The sequence below is a fragment of the Vidua chalybeata genome, chromosome 4, assembly GCF_026979565.1.
Source record: "Vidua chalybeata isolate OUT-0048 chromosome 4, bVidCha1 merged haplotype, whole genome shotgun sequence".
Lineage (NCBI taxonomy): Eukaryota > Metazoa > Chordata > Aves > Passeriformes > Viduidae > Vidua > Vidua chalybeata.
In genome coordinates this window covers 64052658-64077883 of record NC_071533.1, presented here as the reverse complement: position 1 = coordinate 64077883, position 25226 = coordinate 64052658, and the positions used below count along the sequence as shown (strand labels likewise).

The window sequence follows — 25226 nt, the reverse complement described above, 5'->3', positions numbered from 1 at the left end:
TGGCATTGTGTGAACCAGGTTAGCCTTGTGTCAGGGGTAAAAGCAGCAAAGCTTAGTTTTTGTGCTCTGTCCTCCACTGTGTCATGTAGCTGAAGCATCATGGTTTGGTGGCCAGTGTCTGCATCACAGCTTAGAGTGCAAAGATGACAGCCTCATGGGGGTTTGACTCCATTCCTGTGAAGGAGATAGAGGCTTTAGATGGATCTCTTCTGTCTCAGATTCTGCTCAGAAATGGGGACTGCCACACTGCAGAAGACCTGGGGAAGAGAACAGGAAACACAGGATTATCAGCTTCACCCGAGTTCCTGCTACTCTGAGCAGGGCACCATAAAAACCAGTGCCATAACAAACAGTGCCATGTGACCACACGTCCTCTGTTACTTGGTATTTTTAAGTTTGTCTTCTGGAAAACATTGTCATCCAGAAACTGACTGGGGGGCATCAATAATAAGTGAAATTTTAAGAATTATGTTGAAAGTGGTCTGGTAAACTTGGTTTATCCAGGCTTAAAAGCTGCACCTAGAGCATCCTAAGGCCCAGTTTTCCACCTTGTTGTGTCAGGATGGGCAAAAGATGCTGACTGAGACTGCTGTTAATTCCCCAGGGTCTTGCTGGTGTGGAGATGTTCTATCTAGGACTTTCTCTCTCCTGACATCAAGAAAGGTGATGTGAACCCATAAATCCCCTCTCTGGGTTCAACTACTTTACAAATGTCAATTAAAATTCATGCACTTGATTGCTCTGAGATGAACAGAGGCAAACAGGAATTTTTTTCCTTTTTCTCTATTGGGTTTCTTAGACATAGGGTGGAAACTTGGGTAATCCATGAGCTCTGTCTCTTCATGTTATGAAGAGATCTGCTACTAAAAGGACAATTCAGTGACAGGGAAAAATAAATTATTGAAGAAACAGCTGACAGAAAAGCAATGGGATACTCTTTTTTTTTTACCTGTGATCATAAATTTAAAAGCCAAAGCAGAAAGATAAACAGTAAGAAAGATTAATAACTTGCATTGTTCGTTTTGATAATGTTAAAAAACTCCAGATGAAAAGAGTGCAAAAGCAGAACACGTTTCTTTTGGTACAACTCACAAAGAAATTGGACATGTGCTTGTAGGCTGCCAGGAGGCAGGTTCTGATCTTTCAGCTGTCATACTCTGGATTAAAACTGATGGATGGATTTGGCATCTTTTAAAAGGTAAAATGAAAGGGTCAAAAGAGCCCGAAACCTTGTTATAAAGCAGTAGTTGGAAACAGGAATAATTCTAGAATAATTTGAACCTGACACATAGAACCAACCAAAAATGCTGGGAGACCTCTCAGCGAATGGCTGTCAATGCTTCATTTTAAGGGTTAGTGAGAGGAAAAGGCAGGGAAATTGAGCATCCCTGGTGAGTGTGGCCTTCAGAGGGAGCAGAGAGCCTGGACTCCTGAAGGCAGGGCTGGGCAGGCAGGACTGGAAACCGTGAGCAAGGAAACTGCTGCTGTATTTTCTTCCTGCACAGGGACTCTGTGAATAGAGAAGATCACACTATGAAAATATCCTCTTTCGTCTCCCAGCAAGCCATCAAAGCTCTGAATGTGTAGGTTAACACCTATTTTGAAAGGTGGAAATTGGATTTTCTTCCCAAATGCTAGCTGAGAGACTAAACATCATTCCCTGTAGACTTTATTTCAAGGGTTTGAAAGCATCTGAGGGCACATTGTCCAAGCTGCTCTGCTTCATTTTGAACTGCTGATGGAATTGCTGGTAGGAGGACATCCTCCAGCTGTGTGCCAGTAACCTGCAGACACAGCCTTTCCCTCACTCAGGGATAACCTTGTGCTCTAGTTAGGAAAAGCTGGGACCAGTACAGTCTTACCTGTTGTCTTAGTACTGATGTGCAAAATGTTTCTTTGTTTCACAAGGGCAACAAGGGGACAGCAATGTTGCTTTTTAATGCAGAAAAGGCAATGAATTTCATTATGTAAAATGCCAGCTGGCAGAGAAGCAACATTACATGACATAACCCATATTTCAGTGGCCAGAATTAGGTAATTCTTTATACAATGCAGGTTATGTTTCAAAAGGCATTCTTCAGAATAGGCTGAAAGAGTCTTCTCTAAATGGGGAAAAAATGAGAATCAAAGAAATGTTTGGAAAAAAGTTGCTGAATTAAGATCAGTTCAGTAGAAATGTATGTTCTAGCATTCCCATTGTAAGAAACTGACTTTTGTTCAGTTTTTAAATTTTATTTGTAAAGAAAAAAATATTCTCTTGCTTTTTTCTTCTGCATTTATTGTTTATAAGTTCAGCACAACACATGAGTCTTTCAGCACAGGCACTGAGAACAAGAAGCCAGGAATCACACATCTTCCCAGCTACAGCAAGCACCAAGTCAAGGTTCCCCTGGGATACTGTCTTCATGGTCGATGCCCTGGAGTAAGTCTGACTCTGCAAGATCTCTGTGCTTATGGCTTTAAAAAACACATAGTTCAATGACCAGAAGGTTGTCCAGGAAAAAATCCAAGAACCATAAAGTCAAAGGGGTCATAAGGCTCCTGAAATGAAGTTTTACCACCCAGCATGTGAGATTCCTTTTATTTTGCTCTAAACCTCTTCAGCATTAGATAAAGTCTTTTCAGCTGAGGCATCTGGCTGTGAAACAAACTCCAGAGGAGATTGGGTGAAACTAATTTTGGCCATCTAAAGGAAAACCTGCAGTATTTTGCTTTACAGAAAGTGTTGCTAGAAGAATGATGCTGCTTTCATTATTCTTCAGTTTAGTCCCACCAAGCAACCAGAAACTCTCTCAACTAAAGTCAATAAATCAATAACCTCACCCAGAGAACATTTACTTTCTTTGAAAAGCAGGGAGTGCCTAGACTCCATGGCCATCCAGGAGCTTGCTGTCAATACCCATCGTACGTGAAAGGAGCTCAGACACTCTGGAACTGGGTTTGAGAACTGCAGGTAAGGGGATTAAAAGGCAGTCAGTGTACATATATGCTGTGATGCTGCACACTTATGTGTAAATACATCCTTCCCTATAGCTACCCACCTGCATGTTCACTCTTCTGTAGAGGAAAATGAACTTCTATTAAAATGGCAGCTTTTTGGACAGCAAAGACAAATTAGTGCCAATTGCTGAAGTTGTCCAGACTGGACCCAACTCACACAGAATTCTGCTGTCTCCCAGGGGCTTGGGCAAGGGGCATTACTGGAAAATTCTGCAGCCTAGTAAGGCTCTCTGATTGCTATCTGCTCTTGGTTGTTTGAACTGGCAGCAATGAAATAACAAAGAGAAGTCTGAGGGCAATCAAAAGAGACTTCAGGGCCCTGAGACAATTGGCAGAGGGACAGGGAGCATGGGTGCTGATTCCCTTGATCCTTCTTCCAGTTACAAGGAATAATACTGTTAGGCAGATCCATCAGGTCAGTATGTGGCTCCAAGTCTGGTGTAATTGGAAAAATGTTGAGTTTGTTGACCATGAGATGATCTACTCAACACCTGTTCTACTGACCACTGATGCAATGCACCTGTCTCAGATGGGGGAAAGAGCTGTAGCACAGGAGCTCGGGGGGCTCCTTGACAGAGCTTCAAACTAGCTTGGAAGGGGGAAAGGGATAAAACCAAAGGAGCAATGGCACTGTGTGGTAAAAACTTGAGGAAATGAGCACTAACTGGAACCCTTCGTCTGCTTTACAAGGTATTGGCTACAATACCTTGTACCACACCTGAAATGTTTCTACACTAATTAACAGGACATAAGGAACAAACCCAAGGAGCTGGAAGCTTTGGCCCGGTCTGGTGGGATAAGTCCTGTTACCGGAGTGCCATTTTGGATGCTTCTAGGCTCTTCAGGAGGGATTGGCAGGGCAGAAGAGGCAGAGGGATGGCTCTGTATGGAACAGAAGGGTTAGACTATATGGAGCTCACAGTTGGTGATGGTACAGTAGAGAGCCTCTGGATTACAATCAAGTGGCAAACAAATAATGTGGGAGTCAGCTATAGACCTACAGCCAGGATGATGATGCCTTTGAGGAACTAAGGGACTAAGGAACACCTCCAAGCCAACTGCCCCTGTCCTTATTGGGGACTTCAATTTGCCAGAAATTAACTGGAAGCATCACAGCTGGTACAACAGAGGCCAGAAGATTCCTAAAAAACCTGGATGTGCTTTAAAATCCCATGGCGTTGCCTTGTGTGTGAGTTGCTCCTTTGAGTTCAGTCTATTACCAATGTCATCAAGTAGCACCTGCAAATTTGGGAACTAAATGCATCATTAAAAACCCCTTGAAACTAAAGAAACCATAAATTTTAACCTCTCTGGCACAGAGACTATTATTTCAGAAAATGTAATGACTAACAGGTCTCTTAATTTTTACTTGAGGTTATAACAGTAGTTCAGTGTATAGAATCCTTACATCATTCTGCGTGCAACAGGAGACCAGTACAAATATTCCAGTGAGGTGGTAAAACCCTATTGAGTTTTTCCAGCCACCCTGACATCCTGAAGGCAGAACTCAAAGGTAACTGTGACCTGAGCTCTCTATTCAGCCTTTTATTGACTTAATGGCTCACAGGAAAAATTACAATGCTGCTGAAACTGGGTTGGTTCAAAGGAAGAGTATGGGAAAGCCCTGCAGTGATCTGCACTGTTTATGCAATGAGTTTTTATATATGTCATTCCTGGAAAATGTGAAAAATTCTCAGAGTATAAATAGCTTTTCCCCCAAAAGGGTTTTGAAATGCCATGTCATGCTTTAGATTAACAATGAGGTAAATTACTTTGTTAAAATGACTGAGTTTATTTTCTTAGGGATGAGATGGAATGTTATCAGTAATGTAATTCAAGTAAGGACAAGAAACATAGTCATAGGTCTCCACACCAGTCAAATTAATTTCCTCTGCCTTTTGTTCCGGTTCATACAAACATTCAAATCCACCATCAAAGCAGCAAGTTCATTTCTAAAACAACCTATTGGCTCAGCAGCTAATTCTAAGTGGTAGCTAAATTCAGTGCAAACCTGTAGGAGTGCTTAATTTCCCTGAGTATTTACCTGCAGGTTTTAAAAAAAGACCCTGGCCTGTACAGTTTATAGAAATTCGCTGTCCTGCACTGTGAATTTTAATATTGAAAGCTGGATTAAAAAAATCATCAGGATGTCCCTTATTTTCTGAAGTGTAAAAGGAAAGCACTTGTTTCTGCAATAAGATTATCAGAATTAAATACTATGATGTCAGACTAAGTAGCATTACTTTAGCTCCTGTATGGTTGAGTGATTTTACTATAATAGTTTCTCATAATAATGCTTCTTATCTGTAATACATAGGGGATAGAGAGACTGACAGAGCTATAATCTTTCTTTCAGAAGCATGGAGTTAAATGAAGAGGGTTCAAGTGAAAATATAATTTGGAAAGGAAGATAAAGACAGCCCTATATAAGACTGTGTCATAATTTCAAGTGGAAGATGTTAACTCTTAAAATAATGCCATGTATTACAAAGATAAGTCAACTTCAAATCTGTACTTCAGGGTCTGGAATTTGTTTGTTTGTGGCAAAAGGCTGTGTATGCTTATGTGTACACAGCTACTCTTGCCACTGCTGTTTGCTGTTTATGTAGGGCTGTGTGTGCTGAGCATTCAATGCATTTATGAAGACCAGGGCTCTGCCGCAAAAAACCCTTTCCATCTACTAGAATGAACAAATGTGTTCTCCTGGTTTCACAGCTGTCTGCACGTAAAATCAAAGCTCCCCTATGTGTATTGAGGCAAACTAAGCCTGGAACAGCTTCAGTGTGGATGGCAGCTTCTACTGGCCTTCTTCCATTGCTCTCCCAAAACTCCTGAGGCTGTCTTTCCATGATCTTTTAAGAGTGTATGGTCATTGGTGAATAGAAGGCAAATATGCTGGTGCTCCTGAACTATCCTCTGGCCCACCATCACAACCACTTAATGCCTTCACAATTTTAATGCTGCAAAAGAGATTTTAGACTGCCCTAAGCAATCACCAGGTGTGCTCACACCTACAATTTTTGCATTACACCACCCAAAGTTAAAGCATTTCATTGCATCCAGAGAAAGACAGTGGAGCTGGTGGAGGGTCTGAAGCACAGGTCTGATGAGGAGCAGCTGAGGGAGCTGGGGATGTTCAGCCTGGAGAAAAGGAGGCTCGGGATGACCTTATTGATCCCTGCTACAGGGAAGGAGGCTGTAGCCAGGTGGGGGTTGGCTTCTTCTCCTAGGAAAATGACAGGATAAGAGGACACAGTCTTAAGCTGCACCAGGGGAGCTTTAGGTTGGACATTAGGATGAGTTTCTTCACAGAAACGGTGATTAGATATTGGAATGGGCTGCCCAGCGAGATGGTGGAGTCACATCCCTGGAGGTGTTTAAGGAAAGAATGGACATGGCACTCAGTGCCATGGTCTAATTGACATGGTAGTGTTTGGTCGTAGGTTGGACTCGATCTCAGAGGTCTTTTCCAACCTAATGGATTCCATGATCCCATGAAGTTATCACCAGTTTTAATGTGCTCACATCTAGGATTTTTGCATCATGCCATTCAGATGTGTCAAAGCGCAGAGCTACAGCATTCCACCTTTGCTGGGTTTGCTTGTGACTGTGCACTGTGAGGAACAACATGGAATCGTTCGGGTTCTTAAAGACCTGAGAGTCCAACCATTAACCCAGCTCTGCCAAGCCCACCACTAGACCATGTGGCAAGCTACTAAACCATTGTGAAGCACCACATCTGCACATTTATTGAACACTTGCAGGGATGGTGACTCAGGCAGTGGCCTCCGGCTCCTCAGGGCACAGCAGTGCCCTCGGCCCCAGTGTGCGTGGTGTAACCTCCATTTTCAGCCTGCCTTGTGCGGGATTTGAGGACGGTGGTGCCTGGGTTGCTCTGAGGGATGGTTGCACAGAGAGAGTATGACAAAACAGCACGATACTCAAGGGCAGTGTTATGTCGGCACGGCAGGTGGGCTGCGGCCCCTAACGCAGAGATTTGCCTAAAACATCCCCTCACGCCTCATCCCCGAGCGCTGCGGCCCCTTTAAGGAGTCACACGGCTCTGGGGCGGCGCTGTAGTCCCTTGACCGGGGTGGCAACGCTGGCCGGCGCGGCTAACGGCAGATCGGGGGACTACAACTCCCAGCAGCCATCGCGGGGACGGATGAGCTCATCCGCCGCGCCCAGGCGGGCGTCGCGATGCACGCTGGGAACTATAGTCCAATGCCTGTACAGTTGGTAGGCTACGGCGAGGCGCGGAACTACGCCTCCCAGCGTGCCAAGCGCGGCCGGTTCCCGTCAGCGCCGAGGGGGAGCCCCCCAACGTAAAGGGGGATCACTTTCCCCTTGTGTCCGCCATATTGGACGGTAACTCTGCCCAGCGGCGCCGGGGCCGAGCGAGTCCCCGTGGCCGTGACAGCCCCACTTCGCCCGCGCCGCCCGGGAAGCTCCGGCCCCGCCCGGCCTCGCCAGCCCCGGGCGCTTGGCGCGACCCCGCGCCCCTTCCCCCCATCTCCTCCTCCTCCCCGGCGCTCCCTCCTCCCGTGCCCGGGTGTCAGCACCATGAGTCCGGCCGACGCCAAGCGCGGAGCGAAGCGCCGGAAGAACAAGCGGGGCGGCGGCCTCGGCAGCACCGGCGGGCCGGGACCCAGCGGCGGCACCGGCGGGCTGGGCAAGGCCGGGGGTGCGGCGGCAGCGGCCCCCGCCCCGCCGGGCGCGGTGGGCGCCCTGCTGACAGCTCCGGGCGGCGGCAGCGGAGCCCCGGGCGGCGCCGGGGCCGCGGCGGGACACGGCGAGGTGAGCGGGGCCGGGGCGGGCGCGGTGACATCGCACACCCGCGCTGGCAGCCCGGGGGCTGCGCCGCGGCATCCCCCCGTGCCCCCGGCCCGCTCGGGCCCCGGCGGGGGTCTCGGGGCTGGGCCCCGGGGCTGCGGGGAGGGGGCGGTGGGGCTGGGCAGCGTCCTCAGCTCCCCACCCTTTGTGGGGGAAGGGCCGCGCCGGCTGCGCGGGGCCGTGTCGTCCTGGGGCTTGTCCTGAAATCAGCTTCAGCGTCCCCATCCGCGGGGTCTCACCTTAATGGAGGAGCTGCAAGAAATAGGCGGGCAGGCCTTGAGAAAGCAAAGAGACACCTCCATTACGCCCTTTTTGCAGTAGCCAACTTCGTTATTAAGCATAGGAGGTTCATTGTAGCTTGGACTGTGGTTGGCACGCTGGTGCCTTGGAATAATCCAGATATGTTACATTATTTCATATTATGGTGAAATTTATTGGGAGCAGATTATGTAGTTTAACTGATTTTTTTTTTTCCAAGAAAAAAATACTCAAGGATTAAGCCCTTATAAAGATGTCCTTTTGGTTCAAGTAGCAAAAGAGCAAAGACGTTCATTTCTCTTCCTTTCTCTTGTGAAGGTTACCTCAAGTTTTTTGTTATCAACACAGAGCTTGTGTTCAGGTATCATATTTACAGCAGCATTTCCTGCTGACAGCATCTTCAGACTTCCATGTGCATGTCATACCACCTGCTCCGTTTCCTCTTGCTCTCATAAACTTGTTGAGCACATGGAAAGGAAATGAAAGAATTGGCTTTTGTGATGTAGCAAGTCTGAAATACCACGCTATTATAAATGGATTTATTTTGTTCTCCATGTAGTTTTGTGCCCATGTATTTTGCTGGGTCAACAATCAATCTGGTGATTGTAGGTTGACTTTTTTGCCCCGTCTCTTTAAAGCTTGTGTTCATGCGCTTTCATACTTGGCTCCTGTACTTCAGATTAACTGTTTCTGTATGTCTGTCCTGATCTGACACTTAACTTCATGCATCATTTCCTTTTGGGACAGTAGCCTATATGTGACTTAGATATCCAGAAGAATGATGGGCCTAATGGCAAAGGAGTGTGCAGGTTTTTATTTCCAACTTTGCAAGTCATCACTCAACACTAACTAAACCTGTACCAAGAAGATGCATCTTGTTTTGTTTTATATCTTAGATCACAAGCCTTTACAGGCACAGGTTCGTAGATTTTGTTAAATATCATCATGCCAAGGGAATTGAAAGCAGCAGCGAAGTGATGCTCAGAATGGGATAGTGATGTGGCTCCACTGCCCCCAGTATTTTGATATTTGTGGCTTGTGTTTATGTGTAGTCTAAAACTTTGGTTCTCATCAGACTGTATGGGATCTTTCTGAAATTTATCTTAAAAGCCAAAATCATTGCTAATCTACCTACTTCATGTTCCTTATTTCTTTCAGACCAGGTAGTTCCAAATAACATTTCTCAGTGTCTCTGAAAGTATATCATGTCTAGAAAATTAAGTACTGTGTTTCAGCACTACATTTTTGGGAGAATACATCTGTCTATTATATTTGCTTACATGTTATTCATACTTCTGTAAGTGTACACAGCATGTAACTTAATGCATTTGTGACTTTGTCTTAATTGGTCTTTTTCTGCCTTGGTCTTTTTCTGCCTCTAACACCTGCACGCGAGATGTCAAATGTTTCCATTTCCCTTTGTAGTGTGATACAAGTGGTTCTGAAGACTGATAGGCAAGTGGGGAGTTAAGTCAGTTAAACAAACAGATTAGTTAGTTAAACTAGAATACACCTAAACAGAGACCTTGATAAATCAAACAGTAAGCATATTAGAATGAATTTTTGAGGATAGGTAAATCCCTGTGCTCAGTTTCTTGGAAGGTAAATCCTTATACTCCATTATGCTTCTTTAAAGTTGGTGTTGCTTACTCCATACTGGTTTCAATGACTTCTTTCTTGACGCTTTCAGTAGCTTTCCAATGGTTGTGACATGAAAATTGCCAGTACTTAAAAATTTGCTGATAATCTTGTTGCAAAGCTGAAATCTTAAAGCATTGTTGCAAGACTCTTGCTGATGTGAAAATAGAATCACCATAATGGTATGTAAAAATCTGATAGTTTAAGGTACATGGTCAAAACAAGACTTGGTCTTTTGAGTGAAAGAATAGCAGATGTTTTTTCATGATGAATTTGAGAATGAAAACTGTATTCTACAGGACAGATCACTTCTAAATTAGGTGAAATGTTTGTTTTGGCTGGATAGAGAGTAAGCAACACACTAATAGTTGTAAAATAGTAACCAGACTTGCTTTACTTTCATCTTACCCAGAATAATGTGAAGTTCCCTTTGGTGGGTAAGAGAAATCATCAATCCATTCTCTGCTGAACAAACTTTAATCTTTGAAAAGATGTGAAGTATAATCACCAGCCCCCTACGAATTTAGTGTTTGCTGCACAGCATAGTGTGTTCTACTTGTTCTCATGCTCTCATTGCTCTCATGTAGTTTCCAGCTTTTGTCACTTACTGGGTTTTAGGGCAGCTATTCTGGGTGGGGTGGGCACATCCTTCTAATTGTGTTCTGTTAGGTGATTCTTCCAAAACTTGTCTTAAAGACAGAATGAAACAGGATGTTAAATGAATAATCCTGTGTGTGGTCCACATTTGTGTGTGTCAATAATTATTCAGAATAATGTATGCTTTGAACCTGCTTTATAAAACAGGTTGACTGTAGTTTAAAAATGAATGTATTTATGGTTCCGACTAAAAGCTCATGTGCCAGTATTGAAATTCTAGCTAACCCTGTTAGAGCTAACAAATAAATTTGAATTGAGGTTTTTATACATCTTATCATGAGGTTTTTTTAAGACTGTAGGCTAAATTCTGCATTAGAGTACATGCTAAGTCTTGTTCTGGGATGCAAGTGGGCAACTCCTAACGGGATCTTCCTGGAAGGTATGTTATTCCATGCACATGCTTTATAGCATCTGAATTTGTCCTCTGAAGCACTGTCAGATGTTTTGGAGTGCTAGTGAAGTTAAGGGTGCTTTGGCAGTGTATCAGTGCAAGGGAGTCTGAGTTTTGAAAACCTCTGTGTCAACTTTAGTTGGAACTGGAAACTAAGACATTTAGTTGTCCAGTGCTGCTGCAGGACTTCTCTAGGATTTTTTCTTTTCAACATGTGTATTTATAGAAATAGATCTTGCTCTCTGTTCTGTTTTGGTTTTGTTTTAATTCAGTAATGCATTGTATCAGGCTTTCTTAATTTAATCCTATAAATTTTTGACGGACACTTGGATTATTGATGTTGTGAGAGGCATTTGATTATCTCTAGCAACCACTGCATAATTCATACATATACTATAGCAAAATTGACTATTCATTAGTATGTTCAGGTATTTTGGAGTGAAGAGTGCTATGTCAGTAGCTGATCAACTACAGAAATAGTTTTTGTTACAGGTCTGACCAATCTTGTGTTATTAAAAGGAATAATTTAGTAGCTATTTTACAATTCTCTCACTTGAATTTTTCAAAGTATTTTATGTCAAATGTAGTAATGTATTGAATCTTACATTTGAGAGCTGTTTTAGAATTTCATAAAATACTTCAGCAGACTATTTTTTTTATTGTGGTGTACTGCTTTTTAAACAGAGATTCTATACATGGCAGAATGTACGTTGCCAATTTCTTCAGCAGCTTTGTAGCTCATTGTGTTTTAGTGATATCTGTGTTTGATTTGTGATTTCAGATTTTCCCTGTTCTCTCTTCCCCTTCTATGATTCAAACACTCAGAAGAGGAGCTTTGTCAGGAGCTCAGAAGTTCAGCAAATAGCTAGCTTTTGTGCTTGTATGTAGGGCCTCCTCCTCTCCAAAAGCAAACTTCTTTTGGCCAATTTTTGTCAAAGCTCAGGTAAACTAGATAAACTCCAATTAATAAAACAGTATTATAACCTGTGCTCCTCAGGCTGAGGCAGCCAGTGCTTATAAATACTGACTTGAAGAAAAACAAGCCTTTGTGACAGTCAGGTAGTAAATTTCTTCTCTGATTAAAGATAGATCACTGTTTTTTTTGGTTGTTTTTTTTTTGGTAATAGACATGCAGTGCCTGCCCTGAAGAGCTTATGCTCTGCTTCTTATAATAAAATGAGACAGAATGGGATAAAACTATTAGGATTTGCTTTAGATGGTATGGTTGAGTTAACTGGCTAATTTAGAAAGCAGAATCTAAGCAGAACATTTCAAACTTTAAAACAAGCTTAGTGGTTGCATAACATTCACATTATTAGCTCTTTCATAGCGTCTTCCCATGCTCACTTCAGGCATTTTTCAGCTAACAGACCTGAAAGCAGAGGCACACGTACCAGTGATTGGGTCAGATCTCATAATGCTGCTCCTGGGAAGTGTGTGCCTGTGTGTACTCATGACCTTGATGTATATCCAGTCCCTGAGCATTCAATTTCTCCCTCACCTCCTGCACCTGCAAAACCATGGTCAAGTGATAATGACAATAATTGGTTGTGAATTGTTAAATGAAACATACCAAAAGTGTGTCTGAAAAAATGGCATCTGGTTCAGCAGTGTCTAATCCGTATCAGCTAAGGATCCTCCTTTGGCTTTGTTGGGAGATATTTGATTCCAGGTGAGAAGGCAGAGGATTTTTTTTCCCTTGCTGTATTGGTTGCAAAATGTGAGAGATTGAGAGAGAGAGAGAAATTTTTTACTCTAAACAGTGACTCCCTTCCTTTCCTCCCTTTTGTTTCCTGACTGTGGAAGCAAGACCTTGTTGATTTAATTTGGAAATAGATTAGTTTGAAAAGTTAATTCTGAAATAGGTGTATATTGATGAGAATATTCAGGGTTCTTGTCCTGCAAGTTTTTTGACCCTGAAGAGTACCTGAAGTTTTATGTAAGCATTTAATATTACATTATTTTCTTGGTTATGGCATTTATCCTGTTGTAGTGGTATCTCATCTTGGGGGGAGTCTTTGGATCCTTGCTCCTTTACAGTGAGAGATCCAGTCAGCCTCTCTTCTGCCTGGCAAGGAGAGCTGAGTGGATGTGGAAATTCAGTTTGGTGGTGCTTGGTGCCTATGAGAGTAATGTTCAGACCTTGATATGTGTATTAGCAAGGGTGGTCCTGAACAAATCCAGACCTACTGAAGACATATTGTGGAGAAGTGATTGGGAGAAATTACTGGGAAATAAACTTGCTTTCCTTAGGATGTACAGGACTTCATGGATGTGCTAGGCAGTGTTCTGGGTTTGTATGGATCTGAGTAATCAAAGAAGGTTTAATATTTATTGGGGTTTCTTCATTGATGGGAAAGGAGGTCATATATCCCCTTTTATTAAGGTAATGGAAACAGTCCCTACATTTTCCTTTTTTGTGTTTTGTTTTTTTTTTTTTTTTTAATTTAATAATGACTAAGGTAGCTTGGACTGGTCTGTTTTGAGAAAGAATATTCCATATGTGGAATTTTCCTAGGATAATTAAACATAATGAAATATTTGAGTTAAATGTCTTGAAGAATACTGCAGTTCAGTTCCTTCTTTGCTGCAGATGAAGAGTTCGACAGGGAAATGACATTTATGATGTTACTCTTAATGGTATTACGGGAACTGCCCAAATGGAGGCTTTTCTGAGAATGCAATAGAATAAATATGATGGGGTTTTTTTGACCCAACAATTACTTCATTTTGTGTTGTAAAAATTCAAGGCAGCCTATGACATTACTGACCTTCACCTCCTCACCTGTGAGGAGACACACCAGAAATACTATCAAAGATATATCTGAGGTAAATATTTTTTACTAAATATTCTCTTGTTATTTGCTTTTTATAATAGAAGATGTATGGCTCTTTAGTGATGCAGAAGTTAGTCCAGGCACTGTTGTGCAAAGTGGATTTTAGGGGGCATATTAGTGGAGCTGCCTGTGAGCCTCTTCCAAGCTGTTGAACTGAAGTTGTTCATGTTGGACAGGTGAAAAACTTCCTTGGGGTGAGAACTTGAACCATGTTCTTAAATAACCGACTCCCCTTCTTTTGCAAAAGCCACAAAGGTAGTTCTCTCCATCTCAAAATTCCTAGTAATGATAGAACCCGCTCAGGCACCTGAGAGGCAGGTTCCTGTTCTGCATCACTCTGTAAAGGGGCTGTCTCTCTCCACCCTTTATTAAAGGGAGCCTGGAGACATTTTGGTACAAGCTGAGTGCTGAAGTTGGATAAGCACTCCTCCTATGTAGGAGGCCATGCTTAGCCTCTACCTGCCTACTCAGTTATCGTTTCTTCCTCTGAAAAAAACAAAAAAAGTTGGAGCTCAAATAGGTTATGGTACATGCCCCCTTGGGTCATATCTTAAATCTTAAAGAGTAACTTTGCTCATTTATAAGGAGGAAATAAAAGATTTACTTTATTGTACAATTTTCAGAAGAAAATCTGTGTGCTTCCATGAAACATTCCTATATATAGTCTCTCCTCAGGTCTAGAGGAACAAGCCACAATAGGTTGTAGGTGCCTCTGTATTGTAACTTACTGTGGAAGGTCACAAAGTCCTCATGCAAGTCCTTTACATTAGTCCTTCTTTCACACACTAATCTGTTGAACTGGCTTGTAGTAGCTTTGACAGGTATTTACTTGTGAAGGATGCTCAAAAACATGAGACCACAATCATCCAGGTAAATAATTAAGTTTTTACAGGGTCACAAATGTAATTATTTTGAAGTCCAGCACTGTGGACTGCCTGGATCTTGAGCAAACTTGTCACTTATGGCATCTGGACTTCAGGGCTTCTCTTATGGGCTCATCTCCTCCTCTTAGAATGTGCCTGTGGGAGGTAAATTGCTTGTGGTCCAGGAGGAGCCACAATAGGCAGTGAGGACTAATTTCTGGGAGGGTTCATGGATGACAGTTGCTCGTAGGAAAAAGCTGCTGGCTTTTTTTTTTTTTTTTTTTTTCCTTTAACTGCTTTGGCAGCAGTTCAGTGGCCTGTGTTGAGCTGCAGACAGATGGAGGATGTGATCAGCTGTTGGGGCAGTGTTTGCTGCTCTAAATAGCTGTTTCTTCTCCAGGGAAAGGTAGCAGGCTGGGTAGAAGTGTCTGGCTGGCAGCACAGGGAGCTTCACTGCTCTAGATGTAAATTTTCAGATGCCCACCTTTATTCTTCTAGGTATTAATTATGTCTATAATATCAAAAGTGATTGTTTAGTCATGGCTTGCATTGCAATATTAGCTTTGCTCACTTTAATTCCTTGTCAGTTGTTGCTCTTTTTGGAAATAGTAGCTTCTCTACTTAAAGCAAGACCAAACTGTCTAGAGAACTGGGCAATGTTTGGTTTATGTCACAAACCTGTACATGTGCTGTAGACATGAGCTATTAACATATGCATGCATCACTAGAATATAAAACTCTAGTGATTGATACCTGCTTATTAAATAATACATGATTGATAAGTTAGCTGTAGTAATTAAATCCAGTAGTTGTAGTTTAAAAATGTAAAGGGCTCCATGGACTCATAACTATTTATAATTTTATTAATTAGGAATAAAAACATTGGCAACTGAAGCCCACTCAAAGGGTTTTACTACTTAGACTTGTGTGGACAACAGTGAATTAATTGAGATATATTTTTGTGTAGTTACCTTTTTACTTCCTCCTGAGCCTGCTTTTATCAAAAATTGGCTATCTAAGCTAATAGATGATCTGGATTTAGGGTAGTAACCTGTCCCTCAGGTGGGCTTGGCACAGCTGTGTGCTGGCAGGGCTGGCTGCTGCCAGAGCTAGTGCAGGATAGCTCAGTGTTACTGTCACCAGCAATCATATAGGAGCTCTAAACATGGATATTTCCCAACTAGACTGGCATCTGAACAAGACCCTGAAGCAGCACCTTTTTTGTAGATAAGCACTGCTTTCTCAGGGACTGGTCTTTTTTGCTCTGCTTTTATTCTCCTCATGTGTCAGAAGAAACAGGTGGCAATTACAGGTTTGGTAAGTTAACAGAAGTCTGTGGGTAGTGAATGAGGGTGGGGTCTTTGGAGGCATAGATTAAGACTAAAATGTGTGGTTTTTTCCTCTTGGGTGAAGTAGGAGATGAATTAATGTGAATGAGGGGAGAAAACTGTAAAAGAGCAAGCATTGTTGATGGTACGTGAAATATGCTTGGCCTTCTGAAATGAACAAGTGAGTTCAAGAAAGACTGTTGAATGCACTAACTAAGCATGGCGTGATGTAGACTTGTGTTTTCAATTTGACTGAGAAGTTTTGGTCATGTGCCTCAGGTTTTGAATGTCTGTCATGATACCAGGATTGTAAAGTGAGGGAAGGAAAAGAACGCTGTCAACTGAATCATTTTCCTGAAAGCAGTCTGTTAATTAATGCAAGCCATTACTCTAAAGTCTGTGTATTAGGGGATATCTTATCATGTGTAGTGTTGAAATATGTTGGAAACCATATTAAATGTAGTGTACATGTAGTGTTGTGAAGTGCTGTAAGACTCTGCTTTGACTCCTGTTCTGCTTTCAGCTTTGTGCTGTCAAACTGCATCAATGATGGCTCCTTAGAAGCAAAAGATGTGGCTTTAGGCAGGGGTGCTAGACTTGAATACACTCTGCCACCCACTTCTTTCTTTGAGGCTTTTTTTTCAAAGAGAGAGACCTAGTACAAACAGCTGTATGTTGATGTGGTTGAAGTCAGTGCACTAACTGTGGGCACTGCAAACTTTATGATTTCTTCTGTATTGTGGGGCTAAAATAATTAAGGTTTTAAATTAGGATTTTTTTTTAAATGCCAAAGCTTTTCTGGTTTTTGGGTGGGGTGAGTTTGTTTGTTTGTTTCTTTCCCTGTGTGCAGAAATAGAAACTTTAGCTCTCAGAGCAGAAGAAAGGAAGGTGATGATACCATTGAATTGTACACAGAATTGTTGCTGTTGGATGGGACCTCTGGTGGGGTCATCTGGTCCAACCTGCCTGCTTGAGTAGGGTCTTCCTGGAGCACCTTTCACCAGATGGTTTCCAGGCAGTTCTTGAATATCTCCAGTCAGGAAGAATCCACAGCTTCTCTGTGCAGCCTGTTCCAGGGCTCAGTCACCTGCATAGTGAGCAAGTTCTTTTCCATGTTCAGGTGGAACTTCCTGTGCATCAGTTTTCACCTCTTGCCTCTCCTGCTATTGCCTGGCATCACTGAGTAGAACTTGGTTCCATGTGCTTGACACCCTCCTCTCAGATGCTTAGAGACATTGATAAGATGTACTCTTTGTCTTCTTTTCTTCTCGAGGCTGAGCAGGTAGTTCAGCTATTTCTACTGTTAGGTGATTTTTTCCATTGAGATTGGTAGTTTAATTTAAAAATGCCTTGAGTGAAACATGTTGTCGTAGGCAGACTTTTGTTAGTTTATAAATATTAATGGAAGGAACCTCTTTCTATAACTATATTAAATTCAACAGTTGACTGTTTCAAATGTGTTGTAGGGAATATTTCACTGAGATAGATATGACACTCTGAATTTGGATCACACTAATGGTGATGCAAGTCCAGAGACACTTTCTTGGACAGATGCATGAGTGAGAATGTGTGTGTGCATGTACTGAGGCTTTTTGAAACATGGTGGTCTTGAATATGGGTTAAAGAGGTTGCTATGTAAGTGTAGGAATGAAGTAAATACTTTGTATGTGTGCGTGGAAATAATTTTTGAGCAGGAGAACACACATATATGTGGGCTACCAATGGACAAAGACTTACCTGAGTAAATGTTTAAAGGTTCTTTGCCACACTGTGTCTCATAGTGAAACCAATCATTGGGAACAGAAGAGTTCACCTTAAGAAGCAGTTCTGAGCCACAGTACGGTTCTACCAGCCTGTAGTGTTTAATTGGTGTGGAGTTAATGACCAAAAGATTTCTTAATTGCCATAATGCTTCCAGGCTGCTTATCTTCAATAAACTGCTGCCACAACAGATGGTGGTTTAGCTGAGGTTCACTAGAAGTTTTTCACAATTTTGTTTTAATGGCCTTAACTTATCTATGTGGCTGTAACTAATGTGTAGTTGAAACCCAGATCTTCACTGGAATAGGCTTCAGATGAATTATGGTTTTAGTTTGTCATCCAGCAAGAAATAGAACTCTACTGTCAAAGAAACTTTGCAGTTTTATCTGTGTGATCATCTTTATTTTATCTTCATATTTTTTCCTGGCTACTCCCAAGATTTGTCTCCACTATACTGTCATTCTCCACTCCTTTTCAGGGAGTCTGCAGGGAATTGTACTGGTGTCTGCTGTGATTTGAGACAGCTTGCAACAGCAGCCTGAAGCTGACTAGGCTGGAATATTTAGCATCATAATAGTCTGAACCACAAGAATAAAAGTGGACAAAGTTAAAGTTCCATAATTTTTAGATTAAAAGAAAGCTTTTAAAAAATATTCTTATGCATTCAAAGGAAAAAAAAATACAATTACTTTTCTGTCTGGAAAACAGGCTGCCAAGCTTCTACAGTATACACTAGTTAGAGATTTGAAACCTTATGTAGGAGGCTATGGAACTTTGTACTGAGAAACATTGCATAGTAACTAAGTTAAATATTAATTATTATTTCATGTTTTCAGAAGTGCTATCATTGGTGACCTAGCTTACTGCTTTTCAGAATTATGCGGAAATTATGACAATCATTCATTGAATATTATTTAGACTGCTTGTTGTATGTTTTTTGTAAACTTCATGGCTGCATCTTAAAAAATGAAGAGGAACTTTCTTCTTCTGTCAATATTCAAATTAGTTCTGAGCTTATGTTTTCATTTTTATTCTGGTGAAAAATCTAGTGATTGTGTAAGGTTTCAGGGATTGTTTTGATCCCTAAAAATTTGTTAAAACCTTGCTAGAAATGGCCTGCGGTAGTTTATTCTTTAAGTAGAACATTCAGACAGAAGTCTGAATGTGTGCTTACCTTTGTGGCTTTTAACTAAGGTCACAGAAATGAGGCTTTGTCTAAGTGTGAAGCCAGTTTTGAAAGAAGCTCTGAAGTCAGTGGGTTGCACTTGATAGTGTTACCTGGTTGGTGAGATTGGCTCATCCTCTCAGTCAGGTGTTACCGATGATTTGACAGCTGCAAAAGTCCAGGGTAGTCTGTGTGTTCTCTGCTAAAGCCTAGAGGATCCTAACTGGTATTAGACCTCCCTTGCACTGAAAACACTAAAAAAAAAAAAAAAAAAAAAATCAAAGAAATTTACTCCCAACACTGTTTATATTTGTGATAATCCTGAGAAAGTCAACATGGAAAAAGCTGATGATCAGGATGACATCTTAACTTGGTGAAATAGCATATAAATAGTGTACAATGTTACAAAATGGAGGATACAGAATCACATTGCCAATTAAATTGGGAAAGACCTCTGAGATCCTGGAGTCCAGCCTTGTCTGATCACCACCATGTCAACTAAACCATAGCACTGAGGGCCATGTCCAGTCATTTCTTGAACGCCTTCAGGGATGGTGACTCCACCACTTCCACGGGTAGTCCATTCCAGTGTTTAACAACTGTTTTCACAAAGAAATTCCTTCTAATGTCCAACCTAAACCTCCTCTGGCACAGCTTGAGGCCATTTCCACTTGTCCTGTTGCTGGTTGCCTGGGAGAAGAGACTCAGCTGGCTACAGCCTCTTGTCAGGGAATTACAGAAAACAGTAACGTCACCCCTGAGCCTCCTTTTCTCCAGGCTAAACACCCCCAGCACCCTCAGCCACTCTTCATGGGACTTACCCTCTAGACCCCTCACCAGCTCCACATCCCTCTTCTGGACCTCAGTGACTTACTTCCTTGCAGTGAACTGCTGAGAACTGAACATCAGGACTCGAGGTGAGGCCTCCTCAACAGTGCTGAGGGTGACAGTCACTGCCCTGGTCCTGCTGGCCAAACCACTGCTGATCCAGGCCAGGTGCCATTGGCCTTCTTGGCCACCTGGGCACACCTGGCTCGTGTTCAGCCACTGTCAACCAGCACCCCCAGGTCCTTTTCTGCTGGGAGTTTTGCAGCCACTCTGCCCCAGCCTGTGGCACTGCAGGGGTTGTTGTGACCCAGGGGCAGGACCTGGCACTTGGCCTTGTTGAACCTCAGACCCCTGGGCTCACTGATCCATCCTGTCCAGATTCCTCTATGGAGCCTTCCTGCCCTCCAGCAGATCAACACTCCCACTCCAACCCTCAGTATATGAGGTATTGCTCTAATATTAAAAAATAATTCCCAAATAATTGTATTTTTACATTTAAATTGTTTTTCCAAGTTAGGGATGAATTTGTCTAATGGAAAACTTTTTTTCTATGGTTTCTTTGTTACTCATATATTTCCTTCTTTTTTATAACAGGAAGTTAGTCTTCACTGTTTTATTTTGCTTGCATTGTCTTGTCTCTGACACTTCTGCCACAAATATATTATTTGTATAGTGTGCTTGAGTAGTTTAACTTTTTGAAGTTATAGGCTAAGTTTTATTAGTGTTGATATTAACTCATGATCAGCAAAAAATAGTTGATGCAATGTACTGCCTTTATTAATGCTTTGAAGACTTTATTTATGACTAGAAATTGCCCTTGTTTTAATTTTTTCAGGACAATGGATATTGTGTAGGATGGTGTTTGTGACATGAGAGAGTTTGCATAGCTATGGCAGTAATCTATTAATGAATGTTGCTACATGATCAGAAAAGTGGTGGGTCCGATGATTATTTCTTTTATAGGTGTCTCTGCTTAGTGGACTTTACTGGAGTTTAGTGGAGCACAAACCCCTGTTGTTAAAGCATGAGAGGATCACTGGAAGATGTCTTTCTGGCACCTGTTGTGCCTGCCCTTCCAATATGCTGTTGGGATTCTTTTCCTCTTAAGCAAAATTTGACTGACGCTATTGAACAGGAAGGATCTTGGTAGCTCCTCTTTATGGAAAACCAGTCCTTGTGGTCAGACCTCCTGAGCTAGTTGGCCTGGATAGTTGGAAATTATACTGGGTAAGCTTACAGCTCCACTGTACTGCCATAAATAGGGGTGGGAGAGGCAGAAAGGATGTCTGTGTCCCACTGCTACTATGTGGATTTATCCTTCTAATTATGCTGTCTTTTTTTTTTTTTTTTTTTTTCCATTTTCCTAATCACTCTTTCATTTGTGAGAGAGAGCATGTGTGTGGGTAACGGGTGAGCAGGCAGGTAGTCTGACCAACACAGTGTATCAGGAGCTGTGTAGCTTCCAGGGGAGTTGAACTTTTTGGTCGTATTTTTTCCCTCTGTGAATCATATCAGGTAGACTCCACTAATTCTTGAGCTTTTAATCTTCTTTTAAAATATTAAAAAATATTAGTCTTTGTAATTATATACCTTAATACATATTAAAAGGTGGATTATTTGTCTGAATAATACAATTAATTTTTTTTAAGATTGCTTTATGTTGTGGTTTTTAATTTTTTTTTTTGTCATTGTTGTTTTGGGGTTTTTAATTGCACTCTAGGAAGTAGACAAAAATCCAAGCAGCCGTCTTTGTAAACCAGCTCCTTAAATCTGACACCAAAGGTGATTGTAATATTCCAGATACTCTTATCAGTGCTCTAAAGTCTTAACTTCAAGGTTTTTTCTATGCTTATTTTTATCTCATTCATCTGTCTTCTGGCCAGTGGAGACAGTACTGATTCTGCTTTTGTTACTTGTTTGTTTAACCTGCTCTTAAAATGACCTCCACAACCTCACCAAGCAGCCTATTTTTACTCTTAACTGCTTTGCTGTTAATTTTCTATTGCATAGAATCCTCCCTTGCTGCAATTCAAACATTTTGTTGCTTATTCTGTTTGCTGTGGGTAGAGAGACCTGACTCTTCCTCTCTCCTCAGTATTCTGATGTGTAAGGTTGGTGTCCCCAGTTCTCTCAGCCTTTCCTGGCAGGTAATATTGTCTGTGTCTGGTGGTACTTCTGTTGTGGCTTTTCTCCAGCTGTTCCTGTCTGGCTCCATGACCTGTGTTCACAATGAGTTGCAGTTGTTCGTCTGAGACTTATTGGAGCAGTATTAGGTGAAAGGATTATGTCCTGTGTCACATAACCTATGCATCCCAAGGTAGCATTGTTCTTTCCATCAGTCTGACCTTGTTGACTCCTCTTTTGCATATAGTCACTTAGAACTATTTGGAAATTCATGGTAATTGTCAAGATCTTGCTATTTAATTTGGTCATGAGAAAGTTTCAATACTTAAGGCTGTCAAAGACATTAATCAAGTAAATCATGACATTTATTCTTCCTCCCCTGTGTAAATCTTTCATTGAAGAAAATTTTACTGGTTGACCAAAGTGGCTGTTCCTTCTCTTCATATCATCTAAGTGCTTAAAAAGATTGTTTGGGCATATTTAACTTTTCTGGGAACTGAAGACAATCCATTCCTCAGCTGTTTCTACCTTCACTATCCTTTTTTTTCCTCCCTCAGTTTTTGGTGTTTTTAAAATTTTTTTTTGGGTGGAGGGTTGGGGTTTCTTTGAGAGGAGTGAGGTAGTTTCTTTCTTTTAAAGAAAGGGTTTAAATAGTTCACCTTTTTCTAAGCTTCTGATTATCTAAGACATCCTCCATGAGTTTTCAAATATAGGAGTATTGATTTTTGAGGTGGCTCAAAGGATTTCCTGAGGAAGTTTCTTGAATGTTAGCAGATCTAGCCTACTTGGAAAAAATTGTAAGTATGACTCTTTCTAATAGTCAGTTGATTCTGGGTGGATATTTTTACTCAGTTACTTGTGCTAATTGTGCTGGTCACCTGTTTGTAGTTGATCTCTTTGGTGATAATTGTTCTTCATCAGTCTCTTTTCTCTCCTCATTCACTAATGGAGAAATTCTAGTAGTAGTAGTAGTATACTGATAGAATGATTTCTTAGTAGCCTCAAGCTGTTTAGTAAGAATTCTTTCATTTTGTGCCTTTAGCCTTACATATTTGTCCCTCTTATTCTCTTGCCATTGTTATGCTTGTTACTCCCTTCATGTGTGCTTTTTCTGAGTCATTATTCTCTTGCTATGTTTTCTATTCTCTTGCTGTGCTTGGTTTTCTTGAATTTGTTTGTTTCTATTGTGTCATTTGAGAATTAAGTCTTCCTTCCCATAGACTTGTCATCTGTGAGCTCTTAGTGATGTAAAATCTGTCTCTTGCTATTCTTCCTTCCTTTCCCTCTTCAGTAACCATTGAATTGATGGTTCACTTCCAGTGAAACTTATTGTTTACTGTCAGCTACTTTTTTCTTGCTGCTACAGCTAAAGGAAGTGTCTCCAGTTGCTTTGTGTTTTAAAAATTTACATTCCTTGAGCCATTCCCAGTAGATGCCTAGATTCTTATTATCTCCTTGTAACAAAAAGTCTTAGGGGTTTTTTTTCCCCCCTTTCAGAAAGGATAACATCTGTTTGTTGGCCTTTTCTGATGGTCTCTGGTAAGCTTGCAGCTTGATAACACTCATGTGCTTTCCTCTTTTTATTATTTGCAGACTTGCAGGATACCTCTCTCTGCATTTGTGATGCTTGTGTCCTTTGGGTATAAGGCATAACACTCCTTGGCATTTGTTTGGTTTGGGTTTTTGTTTGTATGTTTAGGTTTTTGTTGTGTTTTTTTTTGTGAACTGACTGGATCCTTTTTCTGTTAGTATTCCAGAGGGAAAGAGACTCTTTTGGAGTAGATCACTGTGTTAGTCGCATTCAGAGAATTCTAATTCTTATGCTTTACACATTAGTGACTGATTGGTTACTTGGATTTATGAACTTCTATGAGTAATTGCTTGTACTTACTTCTAGGCTTTTGCCTTGGTATATCATCTTTGAGCTCTTGATGTTTTGCTCATCATCCTAGTGAAAAATAGTCTTCCCTCAAGCTGACAACCAGGAAAGGCTTTTTTTGCATGTGAATTCCTTGTAATGTACATTCTCACCTACTGGCATGCAGACCCTCATCACATGGTCAGAGAAGCCAGAGCTGTCCTTAGATAGCATTCTCAAATTCATGGGGTTGTCTGCAAGGAGAATTTGTTCCTGACAGTGTTGGGATGTGGAGAGCTGATTGGGAGCTTCTTATTTGTTCTCAATTGTTGTTAGTAGTATCCATGAAGAGTAGTCAGTGTGGTGAATGACCATTGAACAGCTTTTATTTTCTTGGGTCTGAAAGAGGTAAAGAACATCTGGAGCAATATGCATCCAACTATACAGCTTGTTCTTTATGGAGTTTTTTCTGATACAGCTGTTTACTTGGCTTTGTCTTTTGCAGTCTCCTCTTGAACTGCCTTAAAGACTTTGCAGTCACAGATGTCTTGGCTCGGCTGCCTCCTGCTTCTCCTTAATGCCTCACTCCCCCCAAAACAAACCCCACAATCCAAATCTCAAAACCTCTTTCTAAGAATCTGTCATGTAGAAAGAACTATGCGCACTGTATGTTTTCCTTGTAATCTTCCTCAGTGTAGGAAATACAGGCAAATGTTCCTAGAAATCCAGTCCAAGATATAAATTTGTCTCACTGTCCCATTATAATCTTTTCATCCTTGGGTCAGGGAACATTCCAGATGAAATGGAGTGCCACTTTCTTTTTTTGTTCCTTGTATGCATGTTGGAATCATTGTTATCTTCCTGCCATTTACACCCCTGCATTTTGGTGAGGGGTAGCTGAATAGACTCCTTGGACACTGATCTCTGATTCTTGAGTTGTAGCAGTAAATTTGGGTCAAAAAACTTCAAGTTTTACACATTTCCTCATTTGATTCAGTGTCTGCTCCCTCCCATGGTGGTGCTTGAAGCAAACCATGTGTTGTGTTTCAGCAGGGTATTTCATGTGGCCATACGAAACTAGTAAGTGGTGTGAGGTGATATGTGTGTGTATGGTGAGCATTGAGAGCTCAGTGGTTTGAGGATAATGAAGTGCAAGGACTGAGGTAATCTTGTGTGGCTATTAGCTTAACTTGGGGTTTCATTAACTTTGTAATGATTTGTTAGAAACACAGCCTTTGAATGCAGGTCTGTTGTTAAAGCTCACTGGCTGCATCTCCTGTAATTTTGCTGATTGTTCTTAACTATTAAAACCAGACTCTGCTTCTTACTGATGCTGATTTTTGCAGAATTAAAATGACTTAGAAATAGATAACTACTTCTCTGGCTTGTACTGTCAGTGTCATCTTAGTACAGCATATGTAATTTGTCTCACATTTCTTTTTTTCTGTTGAGGGAAAAACATGGCTAGTTCTAGAATCATTCTGAAAATGGCCTCTCCCATGTCCAGAATGTGGCTTTACTTAATGCTTTATGAGATTTTTCTCTCAGGAGGATGTATGTTAAACAGTTAACAAGTGAGATAATTTTCTTGTAACATAATTCCTGGAGTGGGGCATCTGCAGTTGTAGCATTGAAGTTACATAGTCAGGTAGTTAATTCCTAGATGTTGTCTTACACATCTCTTA

The 25226-nt window shown here is 41.4% G+C and overlaps 1 protein-coding gene across 2 annotated transcripts in view; it reads left to right on the top strand.

The window, feature by feature from the left end:
- Positions 1-7372: 7372 nt before the first annotated feature.
- FAM193A (family with sequence similarity 193 member A) overlaps positions 7373-25226 on the top strand; it is a 75299-nt gene continuing 57445 nt past the window's right edge. For both annotated transcript variants that reach the window (XM_053941130.1, XM_053941129.1), the window contains exon 1: positions 7373-7797. In XM_053941130.1, coding sequence (XP_053797105.1) covers positions 7564-7797 — 234 coding nt within the window. In that variant the 5' untranslated portion in view covers positions 7373-7563. The remainder of the gene's footprint in view (positions 7798-25226) is intronic.